At 42.1% G+C, this 27,611-nt stretch overlaps 1 protein-coding gene across 1 annotated transcript; it reads right to left on the reverse strand.

Annotated features, from left to right (window-relative positions):
* LOC119813693 (hepatitis A virus cellular receptor 1 homolog) lies at positions 1 to 26,553 on the reverse strand. The gene is made up of 6 exons (XM_038329100.1): positions 26,505 to 26,553; positions 23,896 to 24,231; positions 6,531 to 6,580; positions 4,000 to 4,108; positions 1,690 to 1,726; positions 1 to 169 (listed from the first exon to the last, which is right to left on the reverse strand). The coding sequence occupies exons 1-6, from the start codon at positions 26,551 to 26,553 to the stop codon at positions 1 to 3; spliced, it is 750 nt and encodes a 249-aa protein (XP_038185028.1).
* Positions 26,554 to 27,611: the final 1,058 nt, after the last annotated feature.

Here is a 27,611-nt window from a genome sequence, read left to right on the forward strand (position 1 = left end):
TCATCTGCAGACTTGGAATGTTGTCATCTTAGAGGGCCACTGGGAGTTTATCCTGGAGTAGAAATTGTCTTCAATCGTGTAGACTATATCTTCGGTGGGGAGTTGCAGTGTACTTTCGAAAGCTTCATTCATATAAGCATGGAAGACGACTGAGCCGAAAAGAGAGTTGCTGAAAAAGATTAAGAAGGTCACTTTTCAGGTCGGAGCAAAGTTTTCACTTAAGATTAAGTAAGACTGGGTGTTCAGGAGTGCAGGAGCCCCATCCACAAAAACTGGAACAGGAAGTGAATAGCACCACACAGGGACCCGACAGTAAAGTCATAGAAACATTTGCTTGATAAGCATCAGACACAGAAAGAAACATTTAATAAAGTGAGTTGATATTGGCATCTATTGGGATACTCATGTAATAGAACACAAAAGTCAAATATCTAAAAATACAGATACCTAACATCATAGGGAGTAACCCAATCAGGCTGTGCACGTGGGAACTGGCCTAGGAGCTGGATGATTGCTCTATTTGCAGCTTAGGACTGTGGCCCTTTAGAAAGGGTTAGGAGGGCCTGGTGACCCATGCTAGATCCCTGGACCCACAGAAAGGCAGAAGGAGCAAACCAGCTTCACAAAGTTGTTCTCTGATCTTCACAGGTGCCATGGAACCTGCGTGTGTGCACACAAACACACCACCACCACCACCTCCTACCACAACAAAAGATAAGTAAGTTATTGTTAAAAGTGCTTTTTTTAAAAGTGTGCATCTGCACACTCCAACACTAACACAGAAGGGAAATGTGTAAAGCAACGAAGCAGGGCTTTTCCACAGGGGCTGGTGGTCTGGGAAACAGTTGCAGAGTGTACAGTCGGGGGCACACTCGTATACACCACGTGTGCAAAAACATCAGGCACTGTAGGGAGAAAAACTAATGTTGGGAGAGAGTTACTGGTGTTTGGAATCTGGCCTTTCCTATTAGATGAGGCGGGGGTTATCCTGATAGTCACAGGGGATTTCTATGTGAGCTTCTTAGAACTCATAAAGCAGCAAATCAGAGAAGAAAACGGGATAACTTTAACTCATGGGTAGTGTTTAGGCAGAGTGGAGTTTTGTTGTCTGAACACTAGCCATCTCTACAACTGAAATGTAGAACCAGTCAGTCACATCTCTACTGTTGAAATGTAAAAACCAGTCAAGCACTTGAAGAATACATGTGCTGTCATTTACCAAGAAGATGGGACCAAGTTTTGCTTTGTGTAGTTCAGTTTCACATGTACAAGTACGGAAACAACTTAGGGTCAGAAAGCTCAGATGAGCCAGTGTGACAACTGACAGAAAATGGTCTTGGACTTTTTTGTTTTGATCTTCATTTTTGTATTGTTTTAGATTTTATCTGGCTCTTCCTTCCTTCCTTCCTTCCTTCCTTCCTTCCTTCCTTCCTTCCTTCCTTCCTTCCTTCCTTTGTTTGAAAGAAGGAGAACATAGCGTTGGGTGGGTTGGGAAGTGGCATGACCTGAGAGGAATTGGTAGAGGGAAAGGAACATGAGCAAAGTATATATGAAAAAATAATTAAAACAAGTAAATAAAAAAGAAGGGGAAGGAATGGGAGAAAGAGGAGAAGAAAAGGAAAAGAAAGAACAAGGAGAAATCCACAAGATTACAAGCTCCAAAGCAATCGACAGAGCGTGACAACTTACACCTCTGGCTTCCTCTTCTTTCTCGTGTGTCTGCACTCTGAAATGGAGGGGGGGGGGGCAGTTAGGTGGAGTTAAATTGAACATGTCATCAGTAACATTCGTGATCTTTTCTTCTAAGCAAGACTATTGTTTCTGTTTATAATTAAGCCATTCCCTGGTAAAGTGGGAAGGTCATCTGTTCCTCCACCACACAGAAAGTCTCTCGTCTGCCTTTTTGGTTTGATGCACTCACCCAGATACCATTCCTAATGTGCTAGAACGGCATTGGTAAATTCTTGCACTGAAAGAAATGCAGTCTGGGGTTTGAATTGGCTGCTGGAGACAAGCTAACCATCGACTCCCCGAGGGACCTGAGACACAAGGTCCTGCTAATGGTTTCTTCCATCGAGCACCATTTTTTAAATGTCACTATAATGGCTTCGGTTCCTTCTATAATGTTCTTCAGAAGTGTGCACCACTAAGGTATTCCTTACTCTCCACTGCTGTTAAAGACCTTTGACTCCCAGTAGCCACCCTCGGAGGAGAACAAACAACTTTGGGCTAAGAAAGTGAACATATTTGTAGTATTTTACACAATTTATACTCTCATTTTTAAAAAATTATCTTACTATTTTATTCTAAGCTAGTCATAAAGTCATAACCTATGATTCTTCTATATGGGTAGTCTGCATTCTGGGATTATAGGTGAACACCCAATGGTCAGCTTAAATAATCATTATGAATAACCAAGTTTTAAATATTAGAAAGAAACTTTCTGATGTTTGACACATGTATTCTTATTCCCAAATTTCTACACAGTCATGTGAAACAGGTCACTAATGAGCTCATGTTTGTATCTGGAAATGACAATGATTGACATTCTTATTTAGGGAATGGGCTCGACAGACAGAAACGCCTGTGCATTCCCACAAACCCTATAGGAAAGGGTCAAGCAGGCCTGAGGGCCACCGTCAAAGGATTCTGTTCAGGGGTTAGTCATGTAGTTTTCCCTCCAATACCCTATTTGCCTCTTCTATTAGATATGTTCCAGAATTCAACAGTATCATCACAGGGACAAAAACAGATCTGCAGTCTAGAAGAGAACACACTATAGGTCTCCCAATAGTCGCTTGCCTTCTAAATCTCAAGCCTGTTCTTTTAAAAATTTATTCTGTCTCTCTCTCTCTCCCCCCTCTCTTTGTGTTTCTATGTGTGTGTAAATGTGTGTGTGTATGATTGTATGTATACATGTATATGCATGCACCCTTGTGTGTGTGAATATGTACTCTAGAAAGAAAGTGCCTAAATCTAGAGACATCCCATGTGGATGTAATAACAGGCAGTTATGAGTCAACCATCCAGGTTCTGGGATAGATCTTACATCCTCTATAGGAGCAGTCAACTGGCAAAGTGCTGAACCATCTCTTCAGCCACAAATTCAATTTCTTTATGGTAAATGTCAATTTTTCTCTTGAGGTGGCCAACAATCGAAATATAAAGCATATGCTGTAAGCCGAAATACAGAGACAGAAGTCTAAGAACTTCAACACTGGCCTCAGCTACACTATAAGTTCAAAGCCAGCCTGAGATATATATAAGACAGAAAATTTCAAAAATTACAAAGGAAACAAATCAAACAAACAATCATATTTAGAAAATGAGCCACCAGTATTTAAGCTTTACAAGTTACATGAGACAGGAATCCTGATGATGTACTGTAACACTGTTCACTGAGCACGTCCCAAGTGTTAGAATCTCAGTGCAGAGTAGGTCCTAACACATCCCTGGGATCCAGAAGGGACTGCAATATGTATCTTGCATATTGCATGCGAAATGTGAACCCCACAGCATGTGAAGTTCATTGAAGACAGTCAGAGTGGCTGAGAAGCCTTGCTCTAGATCCTTGGTCTGGAAAACAGACATGAAATGCACTGTCTTCTACCAGAGGGCTAAAGAAGACAGAGGAAGTGCCATCTTGAAAGACATGTGGGAAGACACCATTAGGCAAGAAGAACTGGGGAGCAAACATTTTCCTACCGTCAAATTCTGTGCGCAGACACCATTCTCCCTAGTCGCTGCTCTGCTTTATACGACAAGTCTCCTAGACTGTGAGGCCGAGCTCTGAGCACTCAGAATCAGGAACAGAACCTCTTTGCTTTAGAGTTAAAGGCCCAGCAGGACCCCACTTTGCTCAGTGGATTTAAAGTGGTTTTGCACTATGCCACAGGTATAAAATATTTTGCTCTGCCAAAATTCCTTGGCTTGTGTGACCATTTTCCCAGGGAGACCCATTTCCATCCCTAACAATGAGACCTTGATAAAGCTACTCACTTAAGATCATCAGGATGCCCGTGAGAAGCAACAGCCCAACAGACACGGAGATTCCGATGTAGAGGCCCTTAGTGGGGACTGTGATGGGGTGTGGTGTGGGGACCGCTTCCTGAGGAAACATCAATCATTGAAGAGATATCAAATGAGATGAGCAGAAAACACACCCTAGACCTCAATCTAGATTGTTTCCCTCCATCTTCTGTGGCTAATCTAGAATAGGCAAGTATGTGGGAGTGTGCTCCTTGATTCCCAGCACTAGAGAGGCAGAGACAGAAGATTATCTGAGAGTTCCAAGACAGTCTGGTCCACATAGCAGTTCTGGGACCGCCAGGGCCACATAGAGAGATCAGGCATTTAAATAAAATAGACTAGAACACGCAAGTAAACCAGACAACCTGAGCTGGTACTAAGTTGTTCAACTCTAGAGAAAACAAACTTCAAAGTGTCTAGAAGGATGACAATGTTTTCTATGTGATTTGACATTACAACAGGGGTACATATCTTGTGAGTGATTATGTCTGCATTGATATTCAGTATGTTTTTCCTCTATTGAGAAAAACAATGGCTTCTGTCTAATTTGATGTTCTGATGTTCCCAGCCTGTGCTCAGCTACTGAGCCTGGTCTTTCCTCACAGATCCTAATTGTCTTGTAAAATTCTGGATTCTATCTTTTTCTTTTTCTTTCTTTCTTTTTCTTTTTCTTTTTTTTGTTTTTGTTTTTGTTTTTTGAGACAGGGTCTTACTTCTCACTACATAGTCACAGCTCTGCTGAACTCTCTGTATAGACCAGGCTTCCACTGAACTCACAAAGATGGGCCAGACTTTACCTATTTATGGCTGGGATTAAAGCCATGGTCCACCATGCCCAGCAAGATCTACAGCTTTAAAAAAAAATACTCAGAAGAAACTGCTCCAACAAAGCCTAATTACCACCATGTGATCAGACAGAAATGCAGAATCTCTCTAGTGCCCTGGTGCAGGGGATCAGGGATCAGCACACACTGGAATAAGCAGGAGACAGGAGGGCAGCAGGTGTGACCTCTCTAATAGCTTAGCACTAATCTACTAACTGTACACAAAGCCCATGGATGGTTTAACTGCAAGGAAAGGGAGAACAGAGACCAGGTGTTTGTCCATATATGAGCCTCGTCTCCGGAGTCACAATCCAGGCTCCACTGTTTAGTCAGGGAGACCATAGACAAGTTAGCTAAGTTCTGTGAGTGCTGTCGCTATGTCCTCAAACAACATGTTCAGTGGATTCCTGGGAAAGGGATTCTCAGGTCCTTCTTGACAAACACTGTAGGTATATAATAAAGTAATATGTGTTGGTTTTGAGACAGTATCATGTGTATTCTAACTGACCTGATACTCACTATGTAGCCAATACAATGAACTTCGGGTCCTCCCGCATACACCTCCTGAGTACCTGGATCACAGGTAAGTCCATTATGCCTACATAAACATTTACTTCATAACATTTTCCCACTATGAATGGCAGCAATGGCTATTCTTTCTCGTACATCTTCAAATATTTTTTTCAACTTCTTCACGAGCTGAAGTCTAGAAAGTTGATCTACAGGTTCCGGATGCGTGCTGCTATTGCTAGGCACACCTGTAATCCCAGAACTTGAGACGTTGAGACAAGAGGGTCAGGAGTTCTTGATCATTCTCAACTCCATGGAGAATTCAAGGCCAACCTGGTCTCCAGGAGACCCTATCCCCAAAACAAGCAAATCAAAAACCTAGACACAGCACACAAGCACACAAGGTGTGTCTCTGTGCACTGTTCTCAATGCAACTAGAGCCAGATTGACAGCTTCAGAATCCAGATCTGCTAGTTCTTGTTTTGAGTTTAATTCTAAAGTATTTCTTCTTGCTGGTAAAGTTGACTATTCTACAGTTAACCGAGCTCAGGTATAACTACACCATGCAAGGTTGTGCTAAAAACAGCACAAGTCTGCTCAGTTAGCAATACTTTTGACATGGTGTGATGCCCTCTGATATTGTACTAGTATATGCAAATACGCTATGCTAATTTAGTCTCCTCTAGTTAATTCATTCTTTTTATTTTAATGTAACTTTTAAACATAGAAAATGAATCAATCTCTCTGTGTGTCCTTGCCTCCCTCCATTGCTTGTAAAATATCACTTATTGGGCATCGCTGACAAACTTGCCCATCAAAATAAACTTGACACTCTTTTTAGAGACAAATTCGTCTCTTATTTTCATGAGATTTATCATATATATAATATTGTCTTGGTCTCTCTCGGATTGTTGAGACAAGTTCTCATGGTGGACTCAAGCTGACCTTGTAGTTCAGGCTATCCTCAAATTTAGTACCTCCTGTGTGAGCTTCCTGGATCCTACGATAAAGGAAGAAACAACTTTGCTCAAATCTTTTTCTCTTCTATTTCTTCTTCTTCTTTTGAGACACAAGTCTGTAAATTGATTTACAGAGTCTCTAAAGGCAACATGATTCCAGGAAGATAGATGAGAGTCTGGTTGTTAACACAGGGAAGGATTTGCTTACAGTGTGTTTATTCCAAGGGCGGTGTGGAGATGTCACAGTTTCAGTGTAAGCTGTTCAAAAAGAATGAAAATTGTTATTAGAACAATGCTATACTTTCATTATAGACACTACATATATTCGTACCAACTTCTATGGAGGATTAAATGTTAAATAACATGATAAAAAACCATAGCATCAGACTAAATACCAGTATTTTGTTAAATTTATCTAGAAAGTTGTATATCTTAATGTTTCCTCTCTCTCTCTCTCTCTCTCTCTCTCTCTCTCTCTCTCTCTCTCTCTCTCTCTCTCTCTCTCTTTCTCTCTCTCTCTCTCAATGATACATGTACGTGCCCAGGTTGTCTATAAGACTGAGTATGGCTGTCCAGTTTGCATGGCGTATAGCTGCATATGCAAAGGAAGGAGCAAGTTTTGCATTGGTTATTTAATATCTCATGGAAATCGTTTTGGCACATATTTTTAACATCAAATCGCTTTTGAATGGGCTGTTGATGAGAGTAACTTCTGAATAGTGACAATGTTATCTTTTTAAATAAAACACATATAAAAGAAAAATATTAGGTGAAGAAGAGCACTTAGATTTGGAACAGCCTAAGGTTTCACCTCCTCTCTACTTCCATATTAGCTGAGGATTGTAAGTGCACAAAGGCCATACACACACTGAAACATCAGGATGACTCTACTCAGAATGAGAGGAACTACCACGACATCCGAACAGCTTGTGTGCTCTTATCTAATGTGTCAGTTTGCCTTGGCCAGGATCAGAATTGCTTCAGAAATCACCTGTAATATCACTCACGAGTCAACTTGCCACACATGATGTGATTTTGTGTGCCAGGAGAGTCACTGAATTTCAATCTGATTTTGGGGTGTTTCTGAGATACCTTTTTTTGGAATTCTGTTTGTACAGAATTTTCATCCTGCTGAGTCACAGAAATAAACAAATCCTAACAGTGGGTGCCCAGTTTCATTTTATTCTCTCTCTCTCTCTCTCTCTCTCTCTCTCTCTCTCTCTCTCTCTCTCTCTCTCTCTCTCTCACACACACACACACACACACACACACACACGCACAATTCCCAGACAGTGAGTGGTACAGCTGCAGGTCTATGGGACTCCCAGTTACTGCCAAAGCTGGCACTGCCAAGCATGAGTACACTTGGTTGACTATGGCCTCCTGATTCTCACCTTTTTTACTCATCGGGGGCACACTCCCAAGGAGCCAAAGGCTAGGTTTAGGCACCATCTACAGTCTAGAATCTGTGTGTGACCTCATATCTTAAGCACAACCTTCCAGGTATAAGAGAAAGTGACTCAAATATAAAACAAGATAAACTAAATTCAACACTGACAGGCATGGTGGCAAACACCTTTCATCACTAGAAGCAGAGGTAGGAAGACCTCTGTGACTTAGACAAACTTGGTCTACATCATGAGTTCCATGCCAGCCAAGTAGAGATCCTAGCTCAACAAAATAAAATTCAACTAATATCACTCCAGCTGGTCACATAATCATGTCAGCTGTCACTGCTATTCTAAATCTCTGTCTTCCATGAAGTCAGGAACTTGTTCTCCAAACTCAGCCCATGAGCCCAACCCCTGATGCAGGCAGAAACTAAGTCTTGAAAAGTTCTCTCAGTCCCGAGAGATCCTCACAATCCTCCAGTGTTTACAGTGGCCCAGAGCAAAATGGGTTCTCTCACAAATGCTTATGTTCTAAAATCCCAATCTAAAACCTAGGGCCCTCTGCAAATTCAGCTTGTAGCCCACTTCAGAGTCCATTAAGTGTACCCACAGGCCAATGGGAGGCAAGGAAATCAATACTTTCCATTAGATTGATCTAGCAAAACAAACAAAAATCTGTGACCCTTCGGCTGCTCGTCAGAATTCAGCCCTACCTCAGGGGATGGGCTGCTTTAAAAAGCTTTAAGTATCTCAAAGAGCTATTCTCTTTTCAGTGCTGGATATAGAAGAATTGGACCTATTCTTGTCTTTGGATATGACATTTTCCCCTTCTCTAACAAACTGTCTGTTAAAATTAAGTCTAAATTCATACATATGAGTATTTAAAGTTAAATTTTAGGGGTCACCCAAAGCATATGCATAATATTTTATATTAAATTATGCATATATGCATATGTTATCTGTGTTTATATTTCTACACATAATTGCAAATGCTAACGAAGACCAGAGGCCTTAGATCCCCTGGAAGTGGAACTACAAGCATTTGTGAGCTGCTCAACATGGATGCCTGAAACCAACTCACTCAGGATCTCCTCAATAGCAATACTTGCTTTTAGCTATGAAGCCATCTCTCCAGCCCAAGCTTGAACATGTCAAATCTCTAAGGACTTTTAATTCAATGTATAAATCATCAGTATAAAAGACATCTTTTTGCATTTTCCTGATTCCTGAATAATTGGAAAGATCCTTGAAGGAAAAGTTTAGAAAGTATCAACTGTCCATGAAATGGAGTCTTCTTCAGTGAGGATCTGAATACAGGACAAACTATCTAAATATAAATCTCAGAGCCTGTGGCCAGAGTTCTGACCCCAGAATCAGAAGAATCAGCTTCCAACTCAAGTGAACAGGGACAGAGTTTGAGCCACTTTCTGTCTCTATAACTTCCCCCAAGAACTTTCTGACTCTGCCAGTTGCTGTCACTATAAAAGCAGGACAGATCACAGCTATATAGGACACAAGTGTCTGAGAATTAAACACTGCATCATAAAGCATGTAGCATGCTGCCTGGTGCTCAGGAAACACTGAATGTCAGCTTCCCTGCATTGTGGCCTTAGCTGGATGGCACAATTTCAGAATATCTGAAAAGGGTTCGAGTCCATCTACCCACACACTAGTTCTCATTCATTCTTTCTTTAGTTTTTCATCAGAAAGTCATGCCCTACTATCCCAGATTCCTAACATCCTCACAGCTATCCTAGATCAATGATCCAACTAAATCTGGCTAGTACTGAATCCCTGGAAAATCTCATATAGAGAGATGGGTGTCCTCCATGTTCAAATTGTTACAGAAGAGGTGGTGCACATACAAAGACTGGAGAACCATGGACATAGTGAATTCATTGTTTAGAATCCAGCTAATACTCCTTCACCTGGATCATATTTACAACTGCCTTGTGTCTATGTGTTCTACAGAATTCTATGAGAAGGCCTCTGATTAATAAAACACCTGAATTTTACCTGGTTCGGAAGTCTGCCTGTCTACTGGTAGTGGAGAAGTAGAGGTAGAGATTCTGGTTGATTTCGGAGTATTTGTAGGTCTCCTTGTAGTAATTGTGGGTTTTGTGATAGTTGAGGGTCTCCTTGTGGTAGTTGCAGGGTTGATCATAGTCGAGGTTCTGTGTGGAATAGTTGTGTGTTTTGTTATAGTTGCCGGTCTCTGTGGAGTAGTTGTGGATTTTATAGAAGGGATGGTTCTTCTGGAAGTAGGTTTGGGTTTTATGGTTGTTAGGGGTCTACTTGGAGTAGATGTAGGTTTTATAGAAGGTGTGGCTCTTCGTGGAGTCGTCATGGGTTTTATGGTTGTTGATGATCTCCTTGGAATAGTTGTGACTTTTGTGGTAGTTGAGGGTCTCTTTGTAGTAGTTGCATGTTTGGGGGTAGATGAGGGTTTCCTTGTAATACTTGTAAGTTTTCTGGTAATTGATGGTCTCCCTGTAGTAGTTGTAGATTTTGAAGTAGCTGAGGGTATCCTTGTAGTAATTGTGGGTTCTAGAGTAGTTGTAGAGTTCGTCATAGTAGAGGGTCTCATTGTAGTAGTTATGGGGTTTGTCGTAGTAGAGGGTATCCATGTAGTAGTTGTTACGTTTGTAGTAGTTGATGGTGTCGTTGTAGTAGTTGTGGGTTTTGTGGTAGCTGAGGATCTCCATGTAGTAGTTGTTGGATTTGTCATAGTAGAGGGTCTCCTTGTAGTAATTATGGGGTTTGTCATAGTAGAGGGTATCCATGTAGTAGATGTTGGGTTTGTAGTAGTTGATATTCTATTTGAAGTAGTTGTGCGTTTTGTGGTAGCTGAGGATCTCCATGTAGTAGTTGCAGGGGTTGTCATAGTAGAGGGTTTCCTTGTAGTAGTTTTGGTGTTTGTTGTAGTAAAGGGTATCCTTGTAGTAGTTGTTGCATTTGGAGTAGTTGATGGTCTCTTTGTAGTAGTTGTTGTGTTTGTAATAGTTGATGGTCTCTTTGTAGTAGTTGTGGGTTTTGTGGTAGCTAAGGATCTCCATGTAGTAGTTGTGGGGTTTGTCACAGTAGAGGGTCTCCTTGTAGTAGTTGTTGAATTTGTGATAGTTGTTGGTCTATTTGTAGTAGTTGTTGGGTTTGTGGTAGCTGAGGATCCCCATGTAGAAGTTGTAGGGTTTGGCACAGTAGAGGGTCTTCTAGTAGTAGTTATGGGGTTTGTCATAGTAGAGGGTATCCATGTAGTAGTTATTGTGTTTGCAGTAGTTGATGGTCTCTTTGTAGTAGTTGTGGGTCTTGAGGTAGCTGAGGATCCCCATGTAGTAGTTGTGGTATTTGTCATAGTAGAGGGTCTCATTGTAGTAGTTAAGGGGTTTGTCGTAGAAAATGGTTTCCCTGTAATATTTATGGGGTTTGTTGTAGTAGAGGGTATCCATGTAGTAGTTGTTACATTTGAAGTAGTTGATGGTCTCTTTGAAGTAGTTGTGGGTTTTGAGGTAGCTGAGGATCTCCATGTAGTAGTTGTGGGGTTTGTCACAGTAGAGAGTCTCCTTGTAGTAGTTATGGGGTTTGTCGTAGTAGAGGGTATCCATGTAGTAATTGTTGGGTTTGTAGTAGTTGATGGTCTCTTTGTAGCAGTTGTGGATTTTGATGTAGCTGAGGATCTCCATGTACTCGTAGTGGGGTTTGTCTTAGTAGAGGGTCTCATTGTAGTAGTTCTGGGGTTTGTCGTAGTAGAGGGTATCCATGGAGTAGTTGTTGGGTTTGTAGTAGTTGATGGTCTCTTTGTAGTAGTTGGGGATTTTGATGTAGCTGAGGATCTCCATGTAGTAGTAGTGGGGTTTGTCTTAGTAGAGGGTCTCATTGTAGTAGTTTTGGGGTTTGTCGTAGAAGACAGTTTTCCTGTGGAATTTTTGGGGTTTGTCATAGTAGAGGGTATCCATGTAGTAGTTATTGCGTTTGTAGTAGTTGATGGTCTCTTTGTAGTAGTTGTGGATTTGGGGGTAGCTGAGGATCCCCACATAGTAGTTGTTGGGTTTCTCATAGTAGAGGGTATCATTGTAGTAATTGTTGTGTTTGTAGTAGTTGATGGTCTCTTTGTAGTAGTTGTGGGGTTTGTTGTCGAAGAGGGTCTCCCTGTAGTAGTTATAGGGTTTGTCGTAGTAGAGGGTATCCATGTAGTAGTTGTTGTGTTTGTAGTAGTTGATGGTCTCTTTGTAGTAGTTGTGGCTTTTGAGGTAGCTGAGGATCTCCATGTAGTCGTAGTGGGATTAGTCTTAGTAGAGGGTCTCATTGTAGTAGTTATGGGGTTTGTCGTAGTAAAGGGTCTCCCTGTAGTAGTTATGGGGTTTGTTGTAGTAGAGGGTATCCATGTAGTAGTTGTTGGGTTTGTAGTAGTTGATGGTCTCTTTGAAGTTGTTGTGGATTTTGGGCTAGCTGAGGATCCCCACATCATAGTTGTGGGGTTTGTCATAGTAGAGGGTCTCCTTGTAGTAGTTGTTGCGTCTGTGGTAGTTGATGTTCTCTTTGTAGTAGTTATTTGTTTTGTGGTAGCTGACGATCCCCATGTAGTAGTAGTGGGGTTTGTCATAGTGGAGGGTCTTCTTGTATTAGTTATGGGGTTTGTTGTAGAAGACGGTTTCCCTGTAGTAGTTATGGGGTTTGTCGTAGTAGATGGTATCCATGTAGTAGTTGTTGCGTTTGTAGTAGTTGATGGTCTCTTTGTAGTAGTTGTGGGTTTTGATGTAGCTGAGGATCTCCATGTAGTAGTAGTGGGGTTTGTCTTAGTAGAAGGTCTCATTGTAGTAGTTCTAGGGTTTGTCGTAGTAGAGGGTATCCATGGAGTAGTTGTTGGGTTTGTAGTAGTTGATAGTCTCTTTGAAGTTGTTGTGGATTTTGGGCTAGCTGAGGATCCCCATATAGTAGTTGTGGGGTTTGTCATAGTAGAGCGTCTCCTTGTAGTAGTTGTTGCGTCTGTGGTAGTTGATGGTCTCTTTGTAGTAGTTATTTGTTTTGTGGTAGCTGACGATCCCCATGTAGTAGTAGTGGGGTTTGTCATAGTGGAGGGTCTTCTCGTATTAGTTATGGGGTTTGTTGTAGAAGACGGTTTCCCTGTAGTAGTTATGGGGTTTGTCGTAGTAGAGGGTATCCATGTAGTAGTTTTTGCATTTGTAGTAGTTGATGGTCTCATTGTAGTAGTTGTGGGTTTTGTGGTAGCTGAGTATCCCCATGTAGAAGTCGTGGGGTTTGTCACAGTAGAGGGTCTCCTTGTAGTAGTTCTGGGCTTTGTTGTAGTAGAGGATATCCATGGAGTAGTTGTTGCGTTTGTAGTAGTTGATAGTCTCTTTGTACTAGTTGTGGGTTTTGAGGGAACTGAGGATCTCCATGTAGTAGTTGTGGGGTTTGTCATAGTAGAGGGTCTTATTGTAGTAGTTTTGGGGTTTGTCGTAGTAGAGGGTATCCATGTAGTAGTTGTTGCATTTGTAGTAGTTGATGGTCTATTTGTAGTTGTTGTGGATTTTGGGGTAGCTGAGGATCTCCATGTAGTAGTTGTGGGGTTTGTCATAGTAGAGGAGAGTATCCTTGTAGTAGTTGTTGCGTTTGTGGTAGTTGATGGTCTTGTTGTAGGAGTTGTTGGTTTTGTGGTAGCTGAGAATCCCCATGTAGAAGTTGTGGGGTTTGTCACAGTAGAGGGTCTCCTTGTAGTAGTTCTGGGCTTTGTTGTAGTAGAGGGTATCCATGGAGTAGTTGTTGCGTTTGTAGTAGTTGATAGTCTCTTTGTACTAGTTGTGGATTTTGAGGGAACTGAGGATCTCCATGTAGTAGTTGTGGGGTTTGTCATAGTAGAGGGTCTCATTGTAGTAGTTTTGGGGTTTGTCGTAGTAGAGGGTATCCATGTAGTAGTTGTTGTGTTTGTAGTAGTTGATGGTCTCTTTGTAGTAATTGTGGCTTTTGAGGTAGCTGAGGATCTCCATGTAGCAGTTGTAGGGTTTGTCACAGTAGAGAATCTCATTGTAGTAGTTATGGGGTTTGTTGTAATAGAGGGTATCCATGTAGTAGTTGTTACGTTTGAAGTAGTTGATGGTCTCTTTGAAGTAGTTGTGGGTTTTGAGGTAGCTGAGGATCTCCATGTAGTAGTTGTGGGGTTTGTCACAATAGAGAGTCTCCTTGTAGTAGTTATGGGGTTTGTCGTAGTTGAGGGTATCCATGTAGTAGTTGTTGTGTTTGTAGTAGTTGATGGTCTCTTTCTAGTAGTTGTGGATTTTGGGGTAGCTGAGGATCCCCACGTAGTAGTTGTGGGGTATGTCATAGTAGAGTGTCTCCTTGTAGTAATTGTTGTGTTTGTAGTAGTTGATGGTCTCTTTGTAGTAGTTGTGGGGTTTGTTGTCGAAGAGGGTCTCCCTGTAGTAGTTATGGGGTTTGTCATAGTAGAGGGTATCCATGTAGTAGTTGTTGTGTTTGTAGTAGTTGATGGTCTCTTTGGAGTAGTTGTGGCTTTTGAGGTAGCTGAGGATCTCCATATAGCAGTTGTGGGGTTAGTCACAGTAGAGAGTGTCATTGTAGTAGTTATGGGGTTTGTCATAGTAAAGGGTATCCATGTAGTAATTGTTGCATTTGTAGTAGTTGATGGTCTTTTTGAAGTTGTTGTGGGTTTTGAGGTAGCTGAGAAACTCCATGTAGTAGTTGTGGGGTTTGTCACAGTAGAGAGTCTCCTTGTAGTAGTTATGGGGTTTGTCGCAGTAGAGGGTATCCATGTAGTAGTTGTTGCGTTTGTAGTAGTTGATGGTCTCTTTGTAGTAGTTGTGGATTTTTGGGTAGCTGAGGATCCCCATGTAGTAGTTGTGGTGTATGTCATAGTAGAGGGTCTCCTTGTAGTAATTGTTGTGTTTGTAGTAGTTGATCGTCTCTTTGTAATAGTTGTGGGGTTTGTTGTCGAAGAGGGTCTCCCTGTAGTAGTTATAGGGTTTGTCGTAGTAGAGGGTATCCATGTAGTAGTTGTTGTGTTTGTAGTAGTTGATGGTCTCTTTGTAGTAGTTGTGGCTTTTGAGGTAGCTGAGGATCTCCATGTAGTAGTTGTGGGGTTTGTCACAGTAGAGGGTCTCCTTGTAGAAGTTTTGGGGTTTGTCGTAGTAGAGGGTATCCATGTAGTAGTTGTTGCGTTTGTAGTAGTTGATGGTCTCTTTGTAGTAGTTGTGGGTTTTGAGGTAGCTGAGGATCTCCATGTAGTAGTTGTGGGGTTTGTCACAGTAGAGGGTCTCCTTGTAGTAGTTATGGGGTTTGTCGCAGTAGAGGGTATGCATGTAGTAGTTGTTGCGTTTGTAGTAGTTGATGGTCTCTTTGTAGTAGTTGTGGGTTTTGAGGTAGCTGAGGATCTCCATGTAGTAGTAGTGGGGTTTGTCTTAGTAGAGGGTGTCATTGTAGTAGTTCTTGGGTTTGTTGTAGAAAAGGGTCTCCCTGTAGTAGTTATGGGGTTTGTCGTAGTAGATGATCTCCTTGTAGTAGTTGTTGGGTTCGTACTAGTTGATGGTCTCTTTGTAGTAGTTGTGGGTTTTGTGGTAGTTGAGGGTCTCCTTGTAGTAGTTGTGGGTTTTGTGGTAGTTGAGGGTCTCCTTGTAGTAGTTGTCGGTTTTGTGGTAGTTGAGGATCTCCTTGTAGTAGTTGTCGGTTTTGTGGTAGTTGTGGATCTCCTTGTAGTAATTTTGGATTTTTTGGTTGTTGGGGGTCTTCTTGGAATAGTTGTGGGGATTTTGGGGATTGTAGGGATTGTGGGGATTATGGGGATTTTGGGGATTGAGGGGATTGTGGGGATTATGGGGATTGTTGGGATTATGGGTCTTCCTGGTTTAGTTGTGGGGTTTGCAGTAGTTGTAGTAGTAGTGGGATTTGTGGTAGTTGAGGGTCTCCTTTTAGTAGTTGTGGGTTTTGTGGTAATTGAGGGTCTCCTTGTAGTAGTTGTGGGGTTTGTTTTAATTGCTGGTCTTTGTGAAGTAGTTGTTGATTTTATAGGAGGTGTCGGTCTTCTTGAAGTAGTTTTGGGTTTTATTGTCGTTAAGGGACTACTTGGATTAGATGTGGGTTTTATAGGAGGTGTGGGTCTTCTTGGAATTGTCATGGGTTTCATGGTTGTTGATGGTCTCCTCAGAGTAGTTGTAGGATTTGTGGTAGCTGAGGGTCTCCTTGTAGTAATTGTGGATTTTGTGGTAGTCGAGGTTCCCTGTGGAATAGTTGTATGTTTTCTCATAGTTGCTGGTCTCTGTGGAGTAGTTTTAGATTTTGTAGGAGGTGTGGGTCTTCTTGAAGTAGGTTTGGGTTTTATAGTTATTGGGGGTCTACTTGGAGAAGATGTGGGTTTTATAGGAGGTTTGGGTCTTCTTGCAGTTGTCATGGGGTTTATGGCTGTTGATGGTCTCCTCAGAGTAGTTGTGGGGCTTGAGGTAATTGTGGGTCTCCTTGGAGTAATTGTAGGATTTGTAGTAGTTGATTGTCTCTTTGTAGTAGTTGTGGGTTTTGTGATAGTTGAGTGTCTCCTTGTAGTAATTTTGGGTTTTGTGGTAGTTGATGGTTTTCTTGTAGTAGTTGTGGATTTTGTTGCAGTTGATGGTCTCCTTGTAGTAATTCTGGGTTTTGTGGTAGTTGATGGTTTCCTTGTAGTAGTTGAGGATTTTGTTGCAGTTGATGGTCTCCTTGTAGTAATTGTGGGTTTTGTGTTAATTGAGAATCTTTTTGTAGTAACTGTGGGTTTTGGGGTAGTTGCTGATCTCTGTGGAGCAGCTGTAGATTTTCTCATAGTTGAGAGTCTCTTTGGAATCGTTGTGTGTTTTGTCATAGTTGCTGGTTGCTGTGGAGTAGTTGTGGATTTTATAGGAGGTGTAAGTCTTCTTGAAGTAGTGTTGGGATTTATGGTTGTTGGTGACCTACTTGGATTAGAGGTGGTTTTTATAGGAGGTGTGGGTTTTCTTGGAGTAGTCAGGTGTTCTATGGTTGTTGATGGTCTTCTTGTAGTAGTTGTGGATTTTGTGGTAGCTGAGGTTCCCCTTGTAATAGTTGTTGGTTTTGGTGTAGCTGAAGGTCTCCTTGTAGTAGTAGTGTATGTTTTAGGAGTAGAGGGTCTTTTTGGAATAGTTGTGAGTTTTGTGGTAGCTGAGGATCTTCTTGCAGTAGTTGTGTGGTTTGTAGTAGCTGAGGGTCTCCTTGTAGTAGTTGTGGATTTTCTGATAGTTAAAGGTCTTTTAGGAGTTGTGGGTTTTATGGTAGTTGAGGGTCTCTTTGTAGTAGTTGTAGGTTTCATGGTAGTTGAGGGTCTCCTTGTAGTAGTTGTGGGTTTTATGTTTGTTAGGCATCTCCTTGGAGTAGATGTAGGTTTTATAGAAGGTGTGGGTCTTCTTGGAGTTGTCATGGGTTTTACAGTTGTAGATGGTTTCCTTGGAATAGTTGTAGGTTTTGTGGTAATTATGGGTCTCCATGGAGTAGTTGTGGTGTTTGTAGTAGTTGGTGGCATTTTTTTAGTAGTTGTGGGTTTTGTGGTAGCTGAGGATCTTCTTGTAGTAGTTGTGGTATTTGTGGTAGCTGAGGGTCTCCTTGTAGTAGTTGTGGAATTTGTGGTAGTTGAAGGTCTCCTTGTAGTAATAGTGGATTTTGTGGTCGTTAAGGTTCTCTGTGGAAGAGTTGTATGTTTTCTCATAGTTGCTGGTCTCTGTGGAGTAGTTGTAGATTTTGTAGGAGGTGTGGGTCTTCTTGGAGTAGGTTTGGGTTTTATAGTTATTAGGGGTCTACTTGGAGTAGATGTGGGTTTTATAGGAGGTGTGTGTCTTCTTGCAGTTGTCATGGGTTTCATGGTTGTTGTTGGTCTCCTCACAGTAGTTGTGGGGCTTGAGGTAATTGTGGGTCTCCTTGGAGTAGTTGTAGGGTTTGTAGTAGTTGATAGTCTCTTTGTAGTAGTTGTGGATTTTGTGGTAGTTGATAGTCTCTTTGTAGTAGTTGTGGGTTTTGTGGTAGTTAATGGTTTCCTTGTAGTAGTTGCTGGTTTTGTGGTAGTTGAGGGTCTCCTTGTAGTAATTTTGGGTTTTGTGGTAGTTGATGGTTTCCATGTAGTGGTTGTGGGTTTTGTGGTAGTTGATGGTCTCCTTGTAGTAATTTTGGGTTTTGTGGTAGTTGATGGTTTTCTTGTAGTAGTTGTGAATTTTGTTGCAGTTGATGGTCTCCTTGTAGTAATTCTGGGTTTTGTGGTAGTTGATGGTTTCCTTGTAGTAGTTGAGGATTTTGTTGCAGTTGATGGTCTCCTTGTAGTAATTGTGGGTTTTGTGGTAATTGAGAATCTTTTTGTAGTAACTGTGGGTTTTGGGGTAGTTGTTGATCTCTGTGGAGCAGCTGTAGATTTTCTCATAGTTGAGAGTCTCTTTGGAATCGTTGTGTGTTTTGTCATAGTTGCTGGTCGCTGTGGAGTAGTTGTGGATTTTATAGGAGGTGTAAGTCTTCTTGAAGTAGTGTTGGGATTTATGGTTGTTGGTGACCTACTTGGATTAGAGGTGGTTATTATAGGAGGTGTGGGTTTTCTTGGAGTAGTCAGGTGTTCTATGGTTGTTGATGGTCTTCTTGTAGTAGTTGTGGATTTTGTGGTAGCTGAGGTTCTCCTTGTAATAGTTGTTGGTTTTGGTGTAGCTGAAGGTCTCCTTGTAGTAGTAGTGTATGTTTTAGGAGTAGAGGGTCTTTTTGGAATAGTTGTGAGTTTTGTGGTAGCTGAGGATCTTCTTGCAGTAGTTGTGTGGTTTGTAGTAGCTGAGGGTCTCCTTGTAGTAGTTGTGGATTTTCTGATAGTTAAAGGTCTTTTAGGAGTTGTGGGTTTTATGGTAGTTGAGGGTCTCTTTGTAGTAGTTGTAGGTTTCATGGTAGTTGAGGGTCTCCTTGTAGTAGTTGTGGGTTTTATGTTTGTTAGGCATCTCCTTGGAGTAGATGTAGGTTTTATAGAAGGTGTGGGTCTTCTTGGAGTTGTCATGGGTTTTACAGTTGTAGATGGTCTCCTTGGAATAGTTGTAGGTTTTATGGTAATTGTGGGTCTCCTTGGAGTAGTTGTGGTGTTTGTAGTAGTTGGTGGCATTATTTTAGTAGTTGTGGGTTTTGTGGTAGCTGAGGATCTTCTTGTAGTAGTTGTGGTATTTGTGGTAGTTGAGGGTCTCCTTGTAGTAATAGTGGATTTTGTGGTCGTCAAGGTTCTCTGTGGAAGAGTTGTGTGTTTTCTCATAGTTGCTGGTCTCTGTGGAGTAGTTGTAGATTTTGTAGGAGGTGTGGGTCTTCTTGGAGTTGTCATGGGTTTTACAGTTGTTGATGGTCTCCTCAGAGTAGTTGTGGGGCTTGAGGTAATTTTGGGTCTCCTTGGAGTAGTTGTGGTGTTTTTAGTAGTTGATGGCCTCTTTGTAGTAGTTGTGGGTTTTGTGGTAGCTGAGGTTCTCCTTGTTGTAGTTGTGGGTTTTGTGGTAATTGAGAATCTTTTTGTAGTAACTGTGGGTTTTGGGGTAGTTGCTGATCTCTGTGGAGCAGCTGTAGATTTTCTCATAGTTGAGAGTCTCTTTGTTGTGTGTTTTGTCATAGTTGCTGGTTGCTGTGGAGTAGTTGTGGATTTTATAGGAGGTGTAAGTCTTCTTGAAGTAGTGTTGGGATTAATGGTTGTTGGTGGCCTACTTGGATTAGAGGTGGTTTTTATAGGAGGTGTGGGTTTTCTTGAAGTAGTCAGGTGTTCTATGGTTGTTGATGGTCTTCTTGTAGTATTTGTGGGTTTTGTGGTAGCTGAGGTTCTCCTTATCGTAGTTATTGGTTTGGGGGTAGCTGAAGGTCTCCTTGTAGTAGTAGTGTATTTTGTAGTAGTGGAGGGTCTTTTTGGAATAGTTGTGGGTTTTGTGGTAGATGAGGATCTTCTTGTAGTAGTTGTGGGTTTGTTGGTAGCTGAGGGTCTCCTTGTAGTAGTTGTGGATTTTCTGATAGTTACGGGTCTTTTTGTAGGAGTTGTGCATTTTATGGTAGTTGAGGCTCTCTTTGTAGTAGCTGTGAGTTTTGTGGTAGGTGAGGGTCTCCTTGGAGTCGTTGTGAGTTTTGGAGTGGTTGAGGGTCTCTTCGTAGTAGTAATGCGTTTTGGAGTGGTTGGGAGTCTCCTTGTGGTAGCTGTGGGTATTTTAGTCGTTCTTGGTTTCCTTGGAGTAGTGATGAGTTTCTTGGGTGTAGTTCTGGTTTGCATTGGTGTAGTACTGGGTCTGTTGATAGGTTTGAATGTACTTGTAATTGCAACTCTTCTTGAAGAACTTGTTGGAACTCCTGGATCTAGAAATCAATATAAAAGCAAAGGTCAGCCAAGCAAGAGAAAGAAGAGCCTTAGATACACCCTCTCCCTCGAATATCAGGTAGAGGATGTCTCCAGGCAGAGGTTCCTCTCCTGAACTTCTGTTCTTTGTCATTGAGCACCTAGGATGCAGCAGGGTGAGGCTGTGGAGACAGCTCATCAATAGGAGGCAGCTGCACTGACAACCTGGAGATGAGAACGGGGCCCACATCCCTACTGAAACATATTCTAAGCAATAGATCAAATCCTCACATCTCTCTCAGCATCTCCGTGACACTGAGAGGGTATTGGGAACTGGAGCTGAGTGTGTTCCTCTCAATGGTGACTGACTTCACCCACAGACTGCACTCTGAGCATGTTCTAGTCTAGAGAGGACACGCACACAGTGCTGCATCACAAGGCTAACTAGGCCAGTTGGCCCACAAGAGGTCCCATGCAAGGCCCAACACGAAATTATGGGCATATTTGTATAGGGAATAGACACAGTCAACTCTAGATTCTTCCAAGCTAAGAGAAACAGGGTGAATATTCCTTATAAAAAAATTTTGGTGTCAACAGTTTCAGAATTTTGGCAATTCTGAAAATTTTGTAACAGTTTATGTATAGTTCACATATGGGGCTCAAGTCTAAACATGGATAGATGTAGCATTCATCACATACACTTTATATACATAGCTTATAGGGAGATTTATAAACTATTGATAATTCTATGTATGAATACTTAATGGCATTTAATTTTTTAGGTATATTACCAAGGCCATGCCCAAGAGGTTTTAGATATTGAAGCACTGCAGACCTCATATTGGGACAAAGTAGTTTTAACCTGCAATTCACAAATCAGAAAAAGAATCAGAAGTGCTGCAGGAATCCAAGCAGCTCACTGATGCTCAGGGAGTGCACAGAATGCCAAGGCTGGAGTTGAGGGGAAACGGTGCCAGGAGGAAAGAGCCCATGACCAAGTCCAGAAGGAGCACACAGTGCTTATGTCAGCTGATGGCTTCCACACAAGCAGCTCTTAGTGGTGCTAACTCTGCTGGCTACTAAATAAACCCTGCGAACTGGGAATAACTCCTCTGAACACTCTTCTCTGCAGTAGATGTGATGGCATTTGAATCGAGCCAGGTTTTACCTCCAAAGAAGGAAAAGAAATGAGTTCACCTGTTATAGGCAGGAAGCTAGTAGAAGTAGAGTCCAGCCCACTGTTAAAATTTAAAAATTGTATTTCTTCATTCGTTTCTGTTGCTCTCTGTCTCTCTGTCGCTGTCTCTCTCTCTCTCTCTCTCTCTCTCTCTCTCTCTCTCTCTCTCTCTCTCTCTCTCTCTCTCGCGCGCGTGCGCGCGCGTGTGTGGTGTGTGTGTGTGTGTGTGTGTGTGTGTGTGCGCGCGTGCGTGCAGTTTTTCATAGCCAACATGTTAAGGTCAGACAACAGCTTGAGAGAGTTGGTTCTCCCCTTCTCCCAAATAGGCTGCAATAACTGAATTCTGGTAATCAAGCTTGGCCATAGGCACTTTTACCCATTCTTGTGGTTTAAAAGAAAATGTCCCCAAAAGGAGTGGCACTATTAGGAGGTGTTTCTTTGTTGGAGTAGGTATGGTCTTGCTGGAGGAACTGTGTTAATATGGAGGCAGGCTTTCAGGTCTCCTGTGATCAAACTATACCCAGTGAGACAGTTCACTTCCTGTTGCCTGTGAGTCAAGATGTAGGACTCTCAACTCCTTCTCCAGCACCATGTCTGCCTGCAGGCCACCATGTCACACCTTGAGAATAATGAACTGAACCTCTGAAACTGTAGCCAACCCAACTGAAAGTTTTTCCGTTATAAGAGTTGCCATGGTCATGGTGTCTCAGCAATAGAAACCATAACTAAGACACCCACTGAGCCATTTCACTGGTCCTCAAGCCCCTTTCCTACAGAGGGTCAGATAGTTACGTGTCCTGGACTCAGGAACCAAAACATAGGTGTTCAGGAGCATGCGTTCATGTCAATCACTTTGAAAATCACTGCTGATAACATAGCAAGGAGTGGGTGTGGCTGTGTTAGAACAAAACTGTTCACACTATTTGATTCAAACTGTTCACAGTATTCAATTCAAACAGTTCACACTATTCAATTCCAACTGTTCACACTATTCAGTTCAAACTATTGACACTATTCAATCCAAACTAGTCACACTATTTAATCCAAACTATTCACACTATTTGATTCAAACTGTTCATACTATCCAGTTCGAACTGTTCACACTATCCGATTCAAACTGTTCACACTATTTGATTCAAACTGTTCACACTATTCGATTCAAACTATTAGATTGTGATTGAGTCTACTGCATGTGCAGAGGCTTAAGCACAATGCAAACCTTCCCTGGGCGGAATGAAATCTCTTACAGAGAAATGTAAGCATGGGAACATTCTAGTCATAAGACCACTATGAGAACCAGGAAAGAAGCCACCAGTTTGGGAGCTTTGCTTTTCTTGTTCTGGGGCAATTTTCCTCCCAGGTAGATGGGAGCGTCTGAAGGAGCTGATGAGGGTCCTAAGGCATGGGAAGAGGAAGCTTGGTATGTTAAAATACACAGGAAATCATAAAAAGTCATGGTTAAGGATGAAACAGAGTCACTTTTGAACCCCTTAACTAGCCAGACAGAGGACTTGTCAACACTGACCTGTGAAATGGTTTCTATGCTCGATACCAGCCAACTGTCAATAATTTTAAGCAGGTGGGCACTGTGAAACAGGCTTTTGAGCCCATCCGTCAAAAGACAGAGGCAGTTGGATCTGTGAGTTCAAGGATAATCTGGTCTACTTGAGAGATCCTGACTGTCCACACCATGCAGTGAGGTTCCGTGTCAAAACCAAACAGATCAATAAGAAGCAAGGGACAAAATGCCAAGGCTGAACAATGATGAACGATGTGGATATGCTGGATTTTAAAAGTAGAGACAAGCTAGAATTGCTGTCGATTGTCAGTGTGAGTCCTTAGCAACGGAGATTAGGGGATATCAGCAGAAGCTGCATCCTTCTGGCTCTGCTCTTACTATGGCACATCACAGAGAAAACTGTGATGATTTAAGAACTGGGGCTTTCATGAACTTCCCACTGGTCACCCCTGGAAAGGCACTGGGAGAAAAACACCTTCCCTTATGGCCATGTTTTTGTACAAAGGATAATTTTGTGACAAGATGTGAGGACTCTTTTAAAGCTCAAGGCAGGACAGACCTGAAGTGGAACTCTCGTCCTCCTGTGCGTGTGGTCTGTGCTCAGCAGGGTCAGCTGACCCTTGTGGAAGCCAGCTCATCAGTGCAGCAGCTCCCTGCGTGGCCTGCTTTTCAGGTCAGAGCTGCTGGGCTTTTACAGTGTAGAGGACAGGTGACTTAATGTCATAAGACATTAACTCCGAGGCAGAGGACAGCCTTTCGTTCAGGTCACTCAGCTTAGGTAAAGCTCCCCACTGAGTTTCAGGATGGAGAGCAGATGCAGTTTCCAGGACTAACAAGATGGTCCCGCGTACAGTTAGGACCTGGATCCTGACTTAGCTCATGCTCTTGCGTTAGGCTGATCTTAGCACTTACAAATAAATAAACAAGTAAATGGTATACAACTGAATTATCAAGACTAAAGTGCTTTAGGATGGAAAAACAGGAGGGCAGGGCCATCAAAAAACAGCCTGAGATTCATGAGATTATGTCATTAAAAAATAATAAAAAGCAAGTGTTTAATCGCAAGCATGGCTATAAGAACCTACATTTCCTGTTCTAGTAAAAAGAACAAATCTCTAGTAAACAGAAGACTCGGTTCCCTGGCAAGTTCCCTTATAGGACATAAATAAAGCAGCAAGGCACACTCACCCGGCTGAACTTGCAGTGAGGCCGTCAGTCTCTGTACGGCATTCCATCTCTTCATCTCCACTCGACAGCAGTAGAGCCCACTGTCCCTCCCAGTAGCATTCTCTATGGTCAAGGACACATCTCCTTGAAGAAGCTGCCCCTTCAGCTGGTAGCGACGGTCTGTCCGATAGTAGACTCTGTGTCCGTCCGTCCAGATGAGTGTTTGTCCGCATGTATCCCCACATTCCCCTCGGCCCCAACACATGGAGGAGATCCCATCAGACACTGGATAAGTACATGGCAGTGTCACGGAGTGGCCCACCACTCCACGCACTTCTGGGAAAGAATCCACAGCCGCTGTGATAAGAAGGTGAAATTGGAGAATGAGCACTCAACAGTTTCCTACAATGGATCTACTCCTTCATTTCGGTCCCTGTTTTCCTTTTGGCTCAACTGTGGTTAAACCTGGGGCATGGGAGGTAATTGTTCTATTTCCAGCCCCAGCCTTCCTTTGCATGTTTGTCTGTAGAGTTTTCATAGCTTAACATTTTCACTATAAACAATTCTCTGTTAGCTTATTCTTCAGCATGTGTGTGGGAAAAGCCATTTACTGCACTGTAGTATATTCACACTGTATCTTTTTAATTTTTTGTATTTATTCATTTATTTCCCTTTCTTTCTCTCCTTCCTTCCTTTCATTCTATCTTTTATTTTTTTTTTCTTTTTGAGACAGAGCTCACTAGGTAGTTCTCACAGGCCTAGAACTCTCTATGTAGACTAGGCCAGCCTGAAACCCATATAGATCCAGCTAACTCTGCCTTCTGACTGCCAAGATTAAAGGCATGTACCACCATGCCTGATCTCTTGGTTTGTTTTTAGACAGGGTGTTGCCGTGTAGCCCAGGCTGGCTCATACTCACTATCCTCCTGTCTCAGACTCCTGAGAACTGGGACTACACGCATTTACCACTGACATTAGCTCTAATTCCTAAAATTTTAAAATTGTTCTTCCAGACGTTGTACATGATGAAGTAGGTATTCCTGCCAAACCAAAATTTGAAGGTTAAGTCAGGAAACTAGTGAGTTCAAGACCAACCTGGGCTTATGAGACTCGGTCTCAAACCATCTCTAACGCCCCTCAGTGCTATTGAAAGTGAAACCAGTAACTTTACCCACCTCTCCTATACAAAGAGTTGGGCCCAGTTTTGTTTACAGCATCACTGATTTAAAGGCAGAATTTTACAGACTTCAACATCAGTTTTCAGAATGGCTTTGGTTTGCTCACATGGTTTCGCTGCTTTTTTGAGACACAGTCTCTCTATGTAACCTTGGCTACCTCAGTATTTAGAACTCTGAATATAGAGCTGGCTGTCTGAATTCATGGCGATCTGCCTGCCTCTACCTCCCCAGTGCTGGGATTAAGGGTGTACACCACCAAGGCAAACTCAGAAGGGGCCTTGTAATACCATCTGGAGGACTGAGGCTTTAGGATTAGTTCCCCCAGAAAAAAAAAATAAAAATAAAAAAATAAAAAACAGAGCAAGAGTCTCTGCTTATATGTTGGTACCATTCCAGGAATTGAATAACACTCAATTATAAAGTGAGACCACAAACTCAGAATATTAACTCAAAAACTAAACCATGCAACTTTTAAACCTAAAGTAATAATTTTAATATGAATCCATTGAGATCACGGCTTGAAATCCCTATTACCAATTGTTTCCAAGTCAGGGAGCTCTGCGGGCTGAAGATGCAGCTCAGGGGACCATGCTCACCTCACTCATGCCAGCCCCTGGGTTGGATCCCAGCACAGGAGCAAACAGAGAAGCAAACAGCATGAAACAGTGGACTGTGAGGTTTACTAAATAGTCACCCATATTCAGGCTCAGGTCATGAGTTTGGGACATGGTCTGAGAAAGCACACTTCTTATTCTATAAAGCGAGTGTGTAACGAGAGTGTATTTCTCATTGGGACACTCATTCCCTCATTTTGCCTTTTACTTTTTAGGATCACAAACATAATACATATTATAATAAAATTTTAGAAATTATGAAAAGAATTAATGACCTTCCACAACCCCACTTCCCAGAGATTAGACTGTAAAGTTAGAACGTGTACCAGATGTAGGGGCTCACACCTATAATCTCAGCTCTTGGGAGGTAGGGACAGGAGGATCAGAAGTTCAAGGACATTCTCTGCTGTCTGTTACGTCTGGGGCAGCCAAGGCTATCATGGATCCTGTCCCAAATAATGTAATATGCAATTCATTATTTTCCCCAATATCACAGAATGGGTTCAGTTACTATTTGTAATTAAATAATTGAGAACAAGGGATTTTTTGACAGCATATAGTCCAAATGAAGGTTAGGTTGCCTATTCATAGCCTTTCTTCAGCCCTTAAGAATTGACTACAACATGCATGTACTTGTTCTCACCCTTCCTTGAATGCACATATTTTCATCACTTAATAGTCTTGTGGATATTATTTTTTAATTCACATAGGTTAAGACATCTCTATGGAGCTACAGTTTCATTTTCGTTCTTTGCTGTAATACAGATCCCAGGGACCTGGTTTTATTTTTTCTGAACCCCTATCCTCCTCAGCCTCCCCCAGCTCACCTCTCACTTACATGGGAGAAGGAGTAAGAGGCCTGAAACGAGGACTTGCGGATGCATCATGATGTCGACAACAGCAAGACACTCTGGTTGGCTGGGACCCTCACCTCACGGAATCTGGGCAGGTCTTAATTCTCAGAAGACGGCTTATCATCGCATCCTGGTGGGGTGATTTATGTGTGTCTACTCTGCCGACAATGAGAGGAACCCACAATCAAAGGCTTCATCTAGGGCTCTGTGCCTTCCCATTGGCAAGGAAAGCTAACTGTCCTCCCAATCAGCCTCTTCTTCCCGGTCCTTCCCCACATACAGACATCAATCTAACTCCTGGTCTTGGCACAAATAAGAAGGCAAACAGAAATATGAAGGCAGAAATGAGTGTGTTCCCTTGGTAGAACCCTAAACAAGGACCAGCCTTCTAAGGGTGATGCACTTGCCCTCTGGCGGACTCAGGGCTGTTCCTGCTTAACCCAGAGAGGTTGGTCCCTAAGCCTTTCTAAACACATCGTCCCACGCGGGCCAAAGACAAGGGTTTGGAAGCTTTTCCTTTTAGTTTCACTGCAGGCACTACCAGGCTGGGCCGAGGGGGATGAACGAATATTACTCTTACGTTAATATTAAAACATTAATATTAGGCTGCCACAATGGCTCCTGGTTAAGAGTGCCCACTGCTCTAACAGAAAACATAAGAGAGGTTCCAGAACCTATGGTTGGGATGCTCACAGCCACTATCCCTGGAGATGCAGAAGACCCAAACATTCCTTAGATACTGTTGCCCTAATACAACATCACCACACATAGACACACACACAGATGTACAAACTTAAAACAGTAAATATACATCTTTAAAATGGTAATATGCTTATAACAACTTTAAAATCATATATTTATAAAATTAGAAGGTATCTGATTTACTACAGTAAATACTAACATAATACTAAGATTTTACTTATTTCATAAATCTGTTTACTGTCGCCAACAAAATACATGAAGACCTTTGATTCTCTGAATCACACACACACACACACAAAAGCCATAGAGCAAGCTAAGGGAGCTTTTGTGGCAGGTTTGGACGGAGTATGGTGTGACGTTATCCTGGGCAGTCCGGCTTAAATGGACTT

This window comes from Arvicola amphibius, chromosome 4, assembly GCF_903992535.2.
Source record: "Arvicola amphibius chromosome 4, mArvAmp1.2, whole genome shotgun sequence".
In the NCBI taxonomy this organism is placed as follows: domain Eukaryota; kingdom Metazoa; phylum Chordata; class Mammalia; order Rodentia; family Cricetidae; genus Arvicola; species Arvicola amphibius.